This window comes from Notolabrus celidotus, chromosome 19 (assembly GCF_009762535.1).
Source record: "Notolabrus celidotus isolate fNotCel1 chromosome 19, fNotCel1.pri, whole genome shotgun sequence".
Taxonomy (NCBI): Eukaryota; Metazoa; Chordata; class Actinopteri; order Labriformes; family Labridae; genus Notolabrus; species Notolabrus celidotus.
In genome coordinates, this window is record NC_048290.1 from 18,681,548 (window position 1) to 18,698,917 (window position 17,370).

Here is a 17,370-nt window from a genome sequence, read left to right on the forward strand (position 1 = left end):
ATCAGAGACGCAGCCGGAACGAAGCGGATCCAGAGGAAGTGAACAAATTGGCTATAACAGAAACCTATCAGATCTGGTGCTGTGACGGATTAGAGACAGATCTGGTGGAATTTGGCCGCAAAGAGAAACCACGTGCCATTTAAACCCCAACATCCTTCCTTCATTAACTCATCAACTTAACGGAGGTAAATCATGGAGTCCAGGTGATACCTGGTCCACACCTCCTTCTTTCACTACACCTGATGAAAGTCTCAGCATGCTGCAGGAGATTTATAAACTCTCCTCTGACAGACTTTATATAACAGAAACTCTGAAACTACCTCATTATCATTCATCATAATGATAAAAGTTGTGCGACAGGCTGTTGTGTCAGGATGATAAAAACGTCTCTATGAAGACGTCTTTGAGTAAAGTCTGCTGTTAGGAAAACAAAGAGCTGTCACAGAGACACAAACCAAACGTCCCCCTGAGGACTCCTCCAGCTCTGCAGACAAACGTTTCCATGCAGTCACACACACACACACACAGACACAGACACAGACACAGACACAGACACACACACACACACACACACACACACACACACACACACACACACACACACACACACACACACACACACTTCCTCTGTCATGACTCAACGATGCTCTGAGTACAACACACACACACACACTGCAGCTCTCCGAGAGACCAGGCTGTGATTAAAATCCAGAGGAGGCAGCCCTGCAGAGATCAGTCCAACAAACACCTAATGACTCTGTCAGCACGCAGAGAGACAAACACTGAGGATATAAGTATGATCAATGATGAGAGAGAGGGAGAGAGAGAGAGAGAGAGAGAGAGAGAGAGAGAGAGAGAGAGAGAGAGAGAGAGAGAGAAAGAGAGAGGGAACAGTCACTGCAGGCCCGGTACAAACAGATCCTGTGGAGGTCCGGTCTGCAGACATGACCGTATGGAAACAGGTCCACGTGTTGGCTCTCACAGGACTCAGTCGAGGACAGGCGGCGATTATCTGCATCATTAACTGAACCCATGGGACGCTTTAGTCAACTTTTACCACGAAACCTTAACCTCCATGCAGAGCTAACTTTCCTAACCGCGGTGACTGACGGGACTTTATTGTTTCCCATAAATGAATAAATCCAGCCTCAGTCAGCGAACCCTCCTGATGAGAACTGACGGAGGTCTAAGACTCCAACACTAAAGTCACTTCAGTCCCTGAGTGGAGACTTTACTCCGTCTACATCACCGTGAAGTCTCTGCAAACCAAATTACATCAGACCAGACTGCAAACAGAGACCCAGCACGTCTGAACTTAAGAGTCATAGTGTCTGCAGAAAAAGATTCATATCAACACACCTTCATCTTTAATGACATCTGGAGGTAAACTGATGTTTTGACCTCTCATTAATAAAATATGCTCGGACTCCCTCAGTTCTTCTCTCAGCTTCAGTGTTTCCTCTGAGTGATAAAGATGATTCAGTTTTCTCTCAGATGATAAAGAACTGTATGAAACATATCTCTGTGAGCTGTGATGATCTGTTCTGGTCTCTTGGACATGACTTCATGTTGAAGGCGCCCTGCTCATGATGCTCTCAGCTCGCTCTCACACAGCTGTTCACTCTCTGACTCGGCCCGGGGGTCTCCTCTCGTTATCACCCTGACCCGGATCAGCTCTGAGCCTCCTCCAGCTGCATTACATCACCTATCTAATAAAGCTTCACTCTCAGCATCACATGGAGGAAACTACAGACTCCTTCTGACACATGTCCTCATGTAACCTTTAGGTCAGCGGTCTGAACACAGAGGGGGAGGAGCCTCTCTGACTGCAGGATGACATCACAGATCACAGAGAGGTGAGGAGGACGAAGGACGAAACTGTGACTAGTACAGAAGTCAAGTAACTGAACACATCAGATCGGGCAGGCCGTTCTTCCCAATCATGCCCCTCCAGGTCTCACTGTCATTGCCCACTTGAGCGTCGAAGTCCCCCAGTAGGACAATGGAACCCCCAGTACGGGCGCCCTCGAGCACCTATCCCAAGGACTCAAAAAGGGGTGGGTACTCTGAACTGCTGCTTGGTTCCTTCCTCACCAGAGAGGTGACGTCCCATGTCCCAAAAGCCCCCTGCGGGTGGTGAGCCCACAGGAGGATGAAACCATATCACCCGACCGGGCCCCATGGATGAAGGCCCGGCCATCAGGCACTCGCCTGCGGGTCCCAACCCCAGGTCTGGCTCCAGGGGTGGGGCTCCGGTTGCCCTCCAGACAGGGTACACTCGTTCTGGTTGTTGTCCTTCATCAGGTGTCTGGGGGCCGTATTCTGTCTGTCCCCTCACCCAGGACCTGTTTGCCTAAGGAGACCCTACCTGGGACAACATAGCTCCTAGGATCATAAGGGCCACAAACCCCTCCACCATGCTAAGGTGGCGACCCATGGAGGGGTTTCAAATCTAAAGATTAGACTTTAATAAGTTTACCTGTTGGGATCAATACAGAATCTATCTCCACATCTATCCCTCCATTAATCAACCATTCATCAAACTATCCATCCCTCCATCCATCTTCCACCCTCTATCATTCATCTGTCATCCATCTTTCCACCACTCTATCCATCCATCATCCATCCTTTGAGTTTTCAGTCCATCACTCATCAAGCTATACTTCCTGCAATCTATCCATTCATCCCTGTGTCATGCCTCTATGCATCCATCCATATTATTTCCTATTTCTTTGCCTCCATCCATCCCTCCCTCTCTCTCTCCATCCCTCTATCATCCTTGTATTTTTTATGAACAGCAGGTTCTGAGGTGAATCATCATGAAGCTTAAATCTGATGGTTTGATGAACTTCTGGTTACAGAGACGGATCACTGAGAGAGTTTCAGTGAGACACAAACCAAACAACCCTGCAGCCCCTCCACAGGTGAGTCTTACCTGCCAGGTCTTCTTTAGAAGAGGCGATGCGAGGGGAGCTGTTCCCTGGTTCGATCTTCAGAGACAGCCTGAAACACAAACACAGACACGTTCATGGATCAGATACTGTAGAGGTCTCAGACAGAGCGGGTACAGAACAGTGACTGAGTCAGGTAGAATAACAGAGACATGTCAGGTGTGAACTCTCTGTCTCTGCAGCTCGGCCTCTCAGATGACCTGCGGGTTAACTTCAGCGGATGTTAGCGCGACATTATCTCACTCGGCTCTTTGATAATCTGTCTTGATGTCTCTGCAAGACTTTAATACATGAGGTCATTTATTTATCAGGATGAACTTTAGTCTCTCAGATTAAATCTAATGAGTTCGTCTGGAGATGAAGTAGAGGTGTTTTTATTGGACTTCAGCGCTTCCTCACTGCTGTCATTTTAACATCAGAGTTTGGAGCTTGGTTGTAAATCAGTCTGATTGTATATCAGTCTCTGTAATGTCCAGCAGGGGGCGACTCCTCTGATCGTATATCATAAACGTGTTCAGAGTTGTTCGTACTAATGAAACAAAGATTTGATTTAGTGTACGTTAAGTCCTCTGGAGGCTGATATCATGCAGGCTACGTCCACGTCTTCTGCTCAGTCTGTGATCTCCCCACACACACAGGAAGATAAATGCTGTATGCAACAGTAAACAGAGGCCATGTGGTCTGTGTTCCTGTACTCTGGCTTTATAGTTTTATTTAAAGATCATGCAGATCTTTGGCTTGCTGTGACGATGAGGAAATAGAAACCTTTGAGTTTCAGTGAGTCTGGAGCTGAGATCATTGAGTCTCTGTATGAACAGCAGCTCTGTGAACAGAGCAGGCCCGATGGTGCTGTCAGCAGGGTCTGGGTTTTTCCACTTAGTGTACCATACTGGTCCTTCAGGTCCTCCTGAGTCTGGAGACCGTGGGTCTGAACCCGGCGTCCTCAGTCTGTCTGCACACGCTCAGTCTGCTCCACCATCACATGGAACAGTCTCATAAATCTGCTGCTGGGAGTGTGATTCTGCCACTCAGCAGCACATTAGGAAAGTATTTATGGACTCTGTGTGTGGGAGGAAGTGAGGGAGCGCTCGCCTTAATGAGAGAACGAGTGTTCAAGAGAAACATAGGAGGAGAGGACGACAGTCGAGAAAACCTCAAACCGTGTCCACATTACATCATCCGAGTCTGTCTCATCACTGCTGACAGGATCATCACTGTCCTGAGCTGCTGTAGCATATTTAAGTTATCCACAGACTTATTTAACCAGAGGAAGAAGAAGATCACAAATACATCAGATTCTGTTTCAGGTTCATACAGCTTTATGTCGGCGTTTCTGTGACACAGTGTGGAGTGTGTGTTTATATTTCACAGCCATGCTCAGTCTCTGGAAATACGTGAGATTCAGAAATGGAGAAAATCGCAGCGACTGTCCCAAATGTTTTCTTCTTCTTTTGCTATTTAATGCAGTTAGCATTCTTCTTCTTCTGTTACTGAATGCAGTTATCAAACAGTTTTAAGACGCTCTATAGCCACCGTCTTGCGGGAATACTGTATTACAACCAGGCACCAGTGAAAACTATGAAAAATGTTACTTTTAAAATGAGAAAATATTCAAAGTAACTCTTCGATTTTTACTAAGTGAACGAATATTTGAATATTCGGAAATCATTGCCTATCCCTAGTGGAAAGCACTGTTTACAGTGAAACCGAGACTCACCACAAAGAGATGAACGGGCGCTACTGCAGACGACGTAATGTGCTGCAGAGTGTGTTTTTATAGATTCTTTGGAGCTCTGAATGAGCATCAAAGTATCAGGGGAGAGGTCCTCAAAACCCCCAAATCCTACAAACTGCAGCTTCACATCCTCCAGCATGTTTACCCTTAATGTAGGAATAATCTGAACATCCCAGCAGTGATGTAACCCACTCATTTTGAATCAGTGATTCAGAGGATGTTTTCATGTGTTCATGTTTTCATATGTTCACACAGTAAAGGTGGAGAGGAGCTGCTACTGTCTCTATGTGTGTAATTTCAGGATCAATAGGATCAATATTATCAGCCTCAGAGTCTCTGATGTGTTTAACAGTCAGTGATAAAATAAAAGATGATGTGAAATCCACTCTGCTCGTAAACGCAGCTCAGCATCAGTCCACTGTTTGATCCCTCTGAAGTGGATTTATGACTTCAGTTACATCAGTGGAAAAGCAGAGTTACTGTTCAGATCTGCTGCATGCATCCTGATCCTGAGGACACACCTGACACACACAGATACACACATTTCCCCTCTGCCTGTTGACACTGTGGTCAAACCGTTAAAGTCGTTAGTGCTAAATGTGATGAGGTCAGTCCTCTGAGACCTTGAGCTGTATTTATGGTCATCCACATTTTACAGATTATCTCTGCTTTGCCTTTCAGTTTGTGATTTGTCATGGTGAGTTTGTGTTTCAGAGAGAAAGGGACAGGAACAAACTCAACCTGAAACCAGAGCCTGAAACAAATGCCGATGATGATGATGAGCTGAGTTTCTCAAATCTGGAGGACATCCTGAATAAAGAGTTCACATTAACCTTCATGAGGAGACGTTCGTATGAAGCGGTCTGAGCTGCAGCTCAGCGTCTGATTTATGAAGTTTCCTTTCAGGAAAGGAAGAACGTGTCATTTCCTGTTTTAACGTTACATAATTCAGCACAGAGCTCCCCTTCAGCAGAGACATCTCAACCTTTCTGTCCCAAAGGAAACATCTTCATGTTGTACTTTACACGCATCCTGAACCGCAGGTTACAGTCAGCTCATCGAGAAACACAGACAGTTTACACAGTTTATACAGAGACACACAGACAGAGAGACACAGAGACACACAGGGACGTCCTCTCCTCTGGTAGATGGACAGACGTGTTTCAGTCGAGCTCTGAGAAAGTCATCAGAGCTTCTTCTTTATCTTTCATCCCGTGGAGACTTTAAACCTGCAGCCTGCTGAGCTCATGCTGTTTCCTGTGATCTCTGACCTGTCCCCAGAGGTCATAGGTCAGAAGACGGAGCAGGCTGTGAGCAGAGCAAGTCTGAGGTCACGTGTTTGTGATCCGTGTCGAGGATGAGGAGTAACCTTCAGTTGTTCTCCTCCTCCTCACCTCCTGACCTTTGACCTCTCTTTACTGTCAGAGACAGAAACTTACTTGAAGTTGTCGTCTTCTACAAACTTCTGGAGCTCCTCGATGTATCGTACGGAGAGCAGGTACTTCTGAACGTGAGGGAGGGTCACCAGGTGATCTGAGGAGGCACAGGTAGGAGAGGTCACATTTCATTAATCTGATTCGGTGAATATGTACAACATGAAAACATCTTTAAACAGAGTCAGAGGATCTGGACTAGTTTCTGGGTCCTGTGACTCAGAATGAGCGACGCTGGCTCTGAATCAAATCTGAACATCGGCTGGCAGTAGAAATATCAGCAGAGCTCAGAGTCACCGATACATCAGAGGTTATATCAGAACATTTAGAATAAAACACCTCCCCCTCGTCTGAAGGCTAACTCGGACATCTGAGGACTAACTCGGACGTTTGAAGACAAAGTCAGACATCTCACCGTAGTTGCAGGACACCTGCAGGTCGGAGATGACTCTCAGCAGGTTGTTCATCTGATTGGTCCTCTGCTCCGTCTCGATGATGCTGTCTGATGCCGGATAGGCCGAGTCGATGTAGATGATGTCTAGCAGGTAGATCCCTGAAACAGAAAACAGAGAATCTAGCTCAGACATAAAGAGCCAATGATCAAGTGAGAGGAGATCATCTCTAAGTTCAGCTCCTTATTTAGACGACTGAGGAAGAATCATTCAGTCTTCTATTATCAACAAAGACCCAACATCAAGACCGGATAAGATCCAGTCCCATCTTACAGACAGGACTCAGTCTGTTCTCATCTTAATCCACCATGAGCAGAGCACTTTTCAGCATTTAGAAAGTTACAGTGGCAAGGACAAACTTCCTTTATCAGGCAGAAACCTCCAGCAGGACCAGACTCATGTTAGACACACATCTGCTGAGACCGTGTTGGAGAGAGGGATAGTGGGAGATGGGAGAGGGATGAAACCTTTTTAATAAAGTTGGAATGAGAGTATGAGTCCTGGCGTCGTATCTAAAGGACGGAGAAGCAGAGAGCACCAGGAGAGTCCAGAAGGATCTGAAGAGCCTGATCTGAGTCACAGACTTTCCTCCAGTCTGTCTTAATTACTGTGAAATAACCGTTTCTAAAGAGCTGCCAGAGACCGGCTCTGATCCTCAGGACTCACCGCAGAGTGTCTGATGTGGTGTATACACACACACACACACACACACACACAGACACATACACACACACACAGACACATACACACACACACACACACACACACAGTTTTCCACGTGGTATTCCTCGAACACATTACGGTTAGGAGCAGGAATGTGACGCGTGGTTTATCTGAAACGACTTTAAACAGATTATTTAAACCTGAACCAACAGGAGCGCTCCGCTTCTCATGACAGCAGAGTAAGAGTCAGGATCACACCACTCTGCTGAACAAACTGCAGGTTCATCCTGAGGTGGACTCTGAGCTGAAGACTGTGTCCTGGGGCGGATGTTGTGAGGAGTCGTGAGCGTGTCTGAGTCTGTGAGCGAACAACAGGGTCCGGTCTGAAGAGGTCTCCTCATGTCTAATTAGCAGCTCCACGTTCACAGCTTCACTCAGGAGAAACTTCTCACAGCGTTCATCTGACCTCAGAAACAAGAAGCAACCGACGTCTCTGTGAGTCCTGACCATGGTCCTGACACATCCTCATGAAGCTCAGACGTAGACGATCTGCTCTCTGAGGTCTCTGCTGAATTTAAAGACCTCTTCTGATAAACGCTGCTGTTACATAACACGGATTAAAGCTGCATGTGGTGAGGACCACTGTACGAGTCCATAAATCACTACCAGATGGAGTAAATAAACACACACACACACACACACACACACACACACACACACACACACACACACACACACACACACACACACACACACACACACACACACACACACACACACACACACACACACACACACACACAGAGTTAAAGTGAAGCTCAGTCCCTGTTTGTCTGTTTAACATTAAACTTTCTTCAGACACAAGGAGGAGGATTCAGTAACTTTAAATACATGTTTAAATATTTTGGACTCTATTTCTCACAGTTTGAGCACAGACTGACTCGGACTCGGTCTCGGACTTTGACTCAGACTCTCACATGTTCTCTGAAAACAAACTAAAGGCTTCTCTCATCATCAGGTTCATGTTCACGTCTCTGTATCGTTCCCCCCCTCAGAGGAGAGATGGTCGTCGCTCTGCTGTGTCATCATCAGAGACAGTTATTAATTGAATTATTGATTTTATTTTGAAATAATATTTAGGGTCATATCTTTTATTATTTTACACTCTCTGTTATTTCCTGTCCCTCTGTTCTTCATGGAGCTCTTTTGGCTGCATGCTCGTCTGTGTGACTGGCCTGTATGAACGGTAATGTATAAATTCCACAACACCGTAACGTAACAAGCAGTCACACGCTGAGACGCCGCCTGTCAGCTGTTCAAACGGAGATCAGAGGGCGATCTCAGAATAACTGCTTTAGTTTGTTAAGATGGACATATGGATTGTTTTTAAAACACAAGATAAGGATATTAAAACGTGTATAAATGTGATGAATGAAGGAGGATGATGCTTTGATAGCCCTGATTATTCATGTTACATTAATAATGAGTAAGATTTAGTTCTTTATTTACAGTCACAGCAGCAGAGTGGACGTGCAAACATTACAAATTAAGAGTGTATAAAAAATATGGACTATTAAATTATTAGTAATTAAAATGTTAATAATTGTATCTTTAGATAAATATGTGCAGAACTAATAAATAACTTTACAGTATATTAACAGAACCAATGATACAGTAAGAAATGCTCACAGACTATGACACAGGAGAAACAACATACTCAACTAAGACAGGTAAAGATGATCTCATGTGTAGGAGTGAAGTAAGGATTACACATTAATAATAAACAGGTGATATTATTACACCTGTGTCTGTTTGATGAGAGATTATCGTTTGTTATAAAGTCTGCAGGAAGAAAATAGATCACTGTTTACACACTGAAGTCTAAAAACACAGATCAGATTTGAGTGCGTGTGTGTGTGTGTGTGTGTGTGTGTGTGTGTGTGTGTGTGTGTGTGTGTGTGTGTGTGTGTGTGTGTGTGTGTGTGTGTGTGTGTGTGTGATGTTATCAGACTGTGATATCTGCAGTCCGCTCAAACCTCAACATGAAAGACGCACCGCAGACAATAAGAGGAGGATTACTGAGTATTTCCACCATGTGTTTCTCTTTACACCAGACTTTAAGTTTAAAACTCCACAGAGATATCTCACAACAACAACAACAACAACAACAACAGCAACAACAACAGAGATGGAAACTCTTCTAGTCATTAAGCAGCTCATTACAGAGAACAGTTCAGTCTGAGTCTCTGGTTTCGTTATATCAGATTAATGAACTCTTAAGATAAATCTGTGTCAGTAAATTTCTGATTATTGAACGCGACTGACTGAGGTTTTGTCCTCCAGGTTAATGAAGGAAGTCCTCTATCTGAGGTGGTCCTCTGAGTCTGCGCTCGATGCTGCTCATCTTAAACCCGCTGGAACCCCTGCGGCACCTCGCTCTGAGGGAGTCTGCTGCTCCTACAGTTTGATAAATGCAGAGCAGATGTGGAGGCTCTGCAGAAACACATGTCCTGCTCAGAGAGCGAGCTCGACACCTCCAGATCATACGAGGACACCAGAGATCCCCCTCAGAGGAGTCCTTAAACACGTCAGAGGAGGGGGCAGCACGTGGGCACCACACGCTGATCCTCCAGCTCAGGGAGACATCTCTGACAGGACTGAAGGTTTCCGGAGAGCACAGCTGAGACCTGCAGAGCTTCACTGGAAGAAGTCGTTTAAATGCACAGATGGTCTCAAAGCTGTCAAGTTTTTAAAGTGTCTGAGCGGAAACGAGAGCGCTGACTGAAACCCAGCACTGAAGACACTGGGGCTGTCAACGAATATTCTAAATTCGAATATATATTCGAATATTTAAAAAAAACGGAGATTCGATTCTGAAAATTAATATTCGATTGTGGAAAAAAACACATCAGCGGCTGCTTTGCGAGTGGGCGCACTGCATGACGGGTCAGGGACAGGTCACAGGAGTCACACATGCACAGCGTGAAGTAGACTGCAGAGAGAAATCCTTCCGTCCCCAGATCCTCAGTGCGCTCTGAACGCGTCTTTTCCTCCGCTGGGAATATAGTGAATAAAAAGAGATCGGGCCTCTTCACATGTGGACTGTCTTGTGTTTATGGCAAACAACCTGTCAGGCCTAAGACCCTACATTGACAGTCGACTAAAAGAGCCCGACAATCAGTGACACTGTGATAAAATGCAGTTTTTCCTCTTTTTTTTTTTCATACTAGCGTCAAGAATGTAAGTGGACTACTTTTTCATTTTTAACTTTAACTTCAATTAATGTTATTAATATTTGCTTCAATCACTGAATGAAGCCTGCCTATATTAGGGACAAGAATCGGGACCTTTAATTGCTCGCACAAGTCTTGTTCAGCACTCACTCAGCGCATTTCGCACAGAGAGGGGAGGGGGGCTAGCGAGCGAGCGAGCGAGCGAGAGGCCTTCAAAATGTTACGGTATAGACCATTAGGTCATTTACTTGTTTTGTAATGTGTAGGTATGTTTTAGGCATGTTATATCTTAAATAAAATACATATAAAAGTAGTTATGTCTCCTTGTATTAGTTTATCCACCTGTGATTGACATAATGCGCAAATATAGATATTCGAATGGTTCGAACCTATGGGATTTTTTGGAGCGAATATTCGAACGTCATTTTGGAGCAGTTTTGACAGCCCTAGAAGACACCCAGCTGCAGAGAGAACCAAGGAGCGTCAATAAGCAGGACTCAATAAGAGACCGAGATCTGATCTGACAGAGAACCCCCTCCTGAGGTCTCCAAACCGGCCTCTTGTAAACCTTCATTACACATACAGTGGGGCAAAAAAGTATTTAGTCAGCCACTGATTTTGCAAGTTCTCCTGATTATAAAGATGAGAGAGGTCTGTAATTTTCATCAGAGGTACACTTCAACTATGAGAGACAAAATGAGAAAAAAAAATCCAGGAAATCACATTGTAGGATTTTTAAAGAATTTATTTGTAAATTATGGTGGAAAATAAGTATTTGGTCAGTAACAAAAGTTCAACTCAATACTTTGTAACATAACCTTTGTTGGCAATGACAGAGGTCAAACGTTTCCTGTAAGTCTTCACCAGGTTTGCACACACTGTAGCTGGTATTTTGGCCCATTCCTCCATGCAGATCTCCTCTAGAGCAGTGATGTGATGCGCTGTCGCTGGGCAACACAGACTTTCAATTCCCTCCACAAATTTTCTATGGGGTTGAGGTCTGGAGACTGGCTAGGCCACTCCAGGACCTTGAAATGCTTTTTACGGAGCCACACCTTCGTTGCTTGAGCAGTGTGTTTGGGATCATTGTCATGCTGGAAGACCGGGCCACGTTCCATCTTCAATGCTCTCACTGATGGAAGGAGGTTTTGGCTTAAAATCTCACGATACATGGCCCCGTTCATTCTTCCCTTAACACGGATCAGTCGTCCTGTCCCCTTTGCAGAAAAACAGCCCCAAAGCATGAGGTTTCCACCCCCATGCTTCACAGTAGGTATGGTGTTCTTGGGATGCAACTCAGCATTCTTCTTCCTCCAAACACGACGAGTTGAGTTTTTACCAAAAAGTTATATTTTGGTTTCATCTGACCACATGATATTCTCCCAATCCTCTTCTGGATCATCCATATGCTCTCTGGCAAACTTCAGATGGGCCTGGACATGTACTGGCTTAAGAAGGGGGACACGCCTGGCGCTGCAGGATTTGAGTCCCTCTCGGCGTAGTGTGTTACTGATGGTAGCCTTTGTTACTTTGGTCCCAGCTCTCTGCAGGTCATTAATCAGGTCCCTCCGTGTAGTTCTGGGATTTTTGCTCACCGTTCTCATGATCATTTTGACCCCACGGGATGAGATCTTGCGTGGGGCCCCAGATCGAGGGAGATTATTAATGGTCTTGTATGTCTCTCATTTTCTTACAATTGCTCTGACAGTTGATTTATTCACACCAACCTTCTTGCTTATTGTAGATTCACTCTTCCAAGCCTGGTGCAGGTCCACAATTTTCTTCCTGGTGTCCTTCGACAGCTCTTTGGTCTTGGCCATGGTTGAGTTTGGAGTCTGACTGTTTGAGGCTGTGGACAGGTGTCTTTTATACAGATAACGAGTTCAAACATGTGCCATTAATACAGGTAACGAGTGGAGGACAGAAGAGCTTCTTAAAGAAGAAGTTACAGGTCTGTGAGAGCCAGAAATCTTGCTTGTTTGTGGGTGACAATTTACAAATAAATTCTTTAAAAATCCTACAATGTGATTTCCTGGATTTTTTTTCTCATGTTGTCTCTCATAGTTGAAGTGTACCTCTGATGAAAATTACAGACCTCTCTCATCTTTCTAAGTAGGAGAACTTGCAAAATCAGTGGCTGACTAAATACTTTTTTGCCCCACTGTACATCTTTCCTTCTGAGCCACAGACTGAGGTTAGACCAGACCAGATAAACCCAGACCAGGGTCCAGACTCTGTTCCAGACCTGGGTCCCAACTCTGCCTCTGGAAACTGCGTGTCTGAGGTAGGAAGTGGAAAGCAGCAGACGCAGCGTTTAATGGTTCTCTGGAAAAGTCCGGAGGGCCCAGGTGGACGTGTTGAAGAATGTGTTTTCATAAAACTTACAGCCACTCCAATAAAAAACCCACAATGCACCTGTGCCGAGCGGGGAGCACTGGCATACGGAGAGAACAGATGTACTCATGTAGTCTGTTTCAAAGACAGAGATCTGGAAGTCAGAGCCCACAGAGAGACAAGTTTACAGACCTCGTCACCTCTTCAACTCGTTCATCAACATGAAGCTGAACAAACATTAAATCATTTATTTTAACAAATGTTTTAAATAGGGACGTAAATTTCAAGTATTTTCCGTAATCGATCCTTGGAAATGTTAACGATCAATTATCGATTAATCAGTCTGGTTCACAGACTCTGAGGAAGGCAAGCTGAATCCTGTTTCTATGGAAATGTCTCCATGTGTAATGTCAGTTCACTTTGATCCTACAGGGTCCGGATCACACCGAGAAACGACTCCGCTTATAAACAAGACTTCATTTATTATAACTTTAAACTCCTGATCCTTCAGACACCCTGATAACCCTACGATGTGCTAATGAAGACAAAACCTGGTGTGAACAAACACACACACACACACACACACACACACACACACACACACACACACACACACACACACACACACACACACACACACACACACACACACACACACACACACACACACACACACACACACATTCTCGTGCAGTGACAGACGTCTTCAGTAGCAGAGGATACACGCCCCACAGGAGGTCAGGCATCACAGAGGTCAGAGGTCAGGGCAGCTCAGCCTGCTGCAGCCACACTGAGAGGAGAGCCTCGAGACCCTGAGACACAAACCAGTTCACTGAGGACAGGACTCTGTCTCTGCACGTCTCTTAGTCCAGCAGGCATGTTTCTGCTGTGTTTCCTCCTCTGCTCAGTGCGTGCGTGCATGCGTGCCTTTTGTTTTGCTGGTCTGTTAGAGAGACCTCAGCCTGAGCCTGGAGGACTCTGGGGTCTTTACAGGAGCTGAGTCTCAGAGACGGATTGAGGTAGTTACAACGTTTTAACGCTTTCCATCGGGGTCAAAGGTCACTTCTGCAGGGCTGATCTTCATCTGAACCAAGACAAGACCAGAGACTGACTCATAATCAGGACCGTACCTGAGTCTGCCACACACATTGAACATACGTGACAGTAACATGTTGTACGAGCAAACACAGGGAGTCCTCAAACCGGTCTGTGATCCTGAACCTCAGAGAGTCTGAGATCTGCTCCTGTCTACTCTCTTATCAAATCACCCTGAGACTCTCTGTCTCTGTCTCTGTCTCTGTCTCTGTCCTGAAGTCTGCACATGAATGACTGAGCTGAGACCAGGAGGACGGTTCCTTCTTCAGGTCTGAAGGAAGAGGACCAGAAGATCCTCCTGGAGGTCAAACTAAAGAACAGGAACACTTCAGGTCTTTGCACACAGCGCAACCTGAGAACATAAACCTCTCCACAAGGAAAGTTTGATTTCATCCTAAAAAGACCGGGAGCTCAGGAAGAGGGGGGGGGGGGGGGGGGGGGGGGGAGAGACACACACAACATGTGCAGCAGCATCAGGGCCAACATCAGGACTGTAAAGTTAAGGGGGGGGGGGGGGGGGGGGGGGGCTGTGGAAATGTTGAGCAGCTCCTCAAGCAGTGATGCAGGTCTACAGCTCAGAGTACAAACCTCGACGAGTTCCAGAGTTCAGCTTTTAGAGGAAGAGAAACGTGCAGCTGTTCAGATATGAGCTTCACATCCAGAATCTCATGGTCCTTCCAATGTGAAACCCTTCTCTGTTACATTCCTCCGCAGGTTCCACCCTGACCCCCCTGAGACCCTCCATGATTTCAGCTGTGCTGGCAGCTCCAGGATCAGAATCACATCTGCTCCAACCAACATGATAACAAATATTTGCCGCTGATGTCATCCTGACGGACACGACTCAGCTGTCCTTCCTGTCTCCATCCATCAGCGCTAAGCTAACAGGCTTCATTACATCACTTCAGATCGGCGTCCAGAAGCAGCAGTCAGACCGAGTCCAGCCTCAGAGACCCTGACCACAAGGTGCACTGACTCTGAGTCCAGGATATCAGAAACACTCTAGGGACCTGCAGAGAGCAAACACAGCTCTCTGTCTGCGGGAAGGGGTGAAGAGTGAGGAGCTGCAGGGTCAGGGTCTTTCTGTCAGTCACACAAACCACAGCTCACACCGGGCCTGATGAAGACCTTATAAGGTCTCAACATGTCAGCTGTATTAAAGAGATCTTAGCATGTTCAGTCTTGTTGGAGAGCTCATTGAAACTGAACACACAGCTTTATGAAAGAGGAGTGAGACGTGCAGTGAGACGAGCAGTGATACGAGGAGTGAGACGTGCAGTGAGATGAGGAGTGAAACGAAGAGTGAGACAAGGAGTGAGATGTGCAGTGAGACGTGCAGTGATACAAGGAGTGAGACGTGCAGTGAGACGAGCAGTGATACAAGGAGTGAGACGTGCAGTGAGACGAGCAGTGATACAAGGAGTGAGACGTGCAGTGAGACGAAGAGTGAGACGAGTAGTGAGACAAGCAGTCAGACGTGAAGTGAGACGAGGAGTGAGACGAGGGGTGAGACGAAGAGTGATATGAGTACTGAGACGTGAAGTGAGACGTGAAGTGAGACGAAGAGTGAAACGAGCAGTGATACTAGAAGTAAGACGAGAAGTTAGACGAGCAGTAAGACGTGCAGTGAGACGAGCAGTGAGACGAGCAGTGAGACGTGCAGTGAGACGTGCAGTGAGACGTGCAGTGAGACGTGCAGTGAGACGTGCAGTGAGACGAGCAGTGAGATGAGCAGTGAGACGTGCTCTGAGACAAGTAGTGAGAAGAGGAATGAGACGAGCGGTGAAACGAGCAGTGAGACGAGAATTTAGACAAGTAGTGAAACGAGCAGTGAGACGTGCAGTGAGACGTGCAGTGAGACAAGTAGTGAGAAGAGGAGTGAGACGAGCAGTGAAACGAGCAGTGAGACGTGCAGTGAGACGTGCAGTGAGACAAGTAGTGAGAAGAGGAGTGAGACAAGTAGTGAGACGAGCAGCGAAACGAGCAGTGAGACGAGGACTTTGTTGGTTTAATGATGAAGTTTATTTATCTGCTCTGACTCTGCGTTCGTCCCGGATGTGTGGTTTCCTCTCGTCTCTGTCCTGCAGGTGATTTCAGGCTGAGACACGTCCTCTTATAAACCTCAGAAATGAGCAGACTCAGGGTGGCGTGTCCGTTAAAGAGGAGTCTCCGTGTTCCAGCACTGATACAGGAAGCAGCGGAACAAAGAGAAGAAGAGTCAAGGTCCTGGTTTAACGCTCTGCTGCATCTCTGAGAGCTCTCAGCTTTCAGCTTCAATCACAGAGACAGAGTTCCCTTCAGGAGGGGAAACCGTCCGAACAGGTGACGTACAGACGAGCCTTCAGCTTCTGTATTTGAGAGACAGGATGCTGACTGATGATCTGCACACACTCAGTATGTTGTTTCCTCATTAACACAAAGACCTCAGAGGGAGGCCGGCTGAGGAGGAAACTAAGAAACACACAACATTGTTTAGAAACACACAACATTGTTTCTTTGTTTGTTCATCTCTGACCTCATCAATATCTGTCTCTGTTTCTGTCGTATTCAAATATTAGAGACAAACAACAGCCAACCCAGACTTAATGTCCCGCAGGCTGCATTTTTTTTACTGTCCAATCAGCAGAGGAGCATCTGTTAGTGCCGAGTCTCAGTTTCACTGTAAACAGTTCCACAGAGGCTTTACTCTGGCTTCCTTCAGCGGTATGAACCTGAAACAGAAACTGATGTTCTTGTAATTAACGGATCTTAAGTTTACTGAAATAACAACATCTTGATGCAGATTGGTCAAAAGTCAAAAGTCAAGCTTAGTCAGGTCTGTCCTCAAGAGGAGAAGAAAACTACTTTTACAATGTTTGTTTGTTGGGGCGCAGTTGGCCTAGCAGTCTACACACGTGCCCCATATACAGAGGCTATACTCCTTGTCGCAGAGGTCACAAGTTCGATTCAAGCCTCGACTATTTACTGCATATCCTCCCCCACTCTCTACTCCCCTCATTTCCCGACTCTCTTCAGCTGTCCTGTGTAATAAAGGCAAAAATGCCCAAAAAATATCACTTTAAAAAAATGTTTTTTTGTTGAATGGAGGTCTATGAAAGAGGATTAGAGACACTGATGTTTTGTTTAGCTCTGACCTCCTTCACGTAATGTTCCATTTGTTCTCAGAATTCTAGAACACCTGCTGCCCCCCCTAATGGTGGGATCCATCATTTCTGATGCGTTCCAGGAAGTCAGGAAATCTAAACGCTGATTGTTTTTAGTGACACAGCATCGAGCAGATTTGTGTCTCAGTATAAATGTTTGATCTAGAACAGATTGTTAGCTGCTCTTCATGCAGATATCTGTTTATAGAGAGAAAGAAATCCTCCTCACATTAACAACCATGGGAGCCGTCATTACGCTGGATTGTGTTCCTCCTGCTTTTGCGCTCCATACAGACTATTTTTCCAAATCCTGTTGACCCCTTATTGGTCA

The 17,370-nt window shown here is 45.8% G+C and overlaps 1 protein-coding gene across 2 annotated transcripts in view; it reads right to left on the reverse strand.

Moving 5' to 3' along the window:
* LOC117831013 (ras-specific guanine nucleotide-releasing factor RalGPS1-like) overlaps window positions 1-17,370 on the reverse strand; it is a 57,207-nt gene that overhangs the window by 12,443 nt on the left and 27,394 nt on the right. For both annotated transcript variants that reach the window (XM_034709440.1, XM_034709441.1), the window contains exons 9-11: window positions 6,535-6,672; window positions 6,126-6,219; window positions 2,936-3,003 (exon numbers count right to left, since the gene is read on the reverse strand). In XM_034709440.1, coding sequence (XP_034565331.1) covers window positions 2,936-3,003; window positions 6,126-6,219; window positions 6,535-6,672 — 300 coding nt within the window. The remainder of the gene's footprint in view (window positions 1-2,935; window positions 3,004-6,125; window positions 6,220-6,534; window positions 6,673-17,370) is intronic.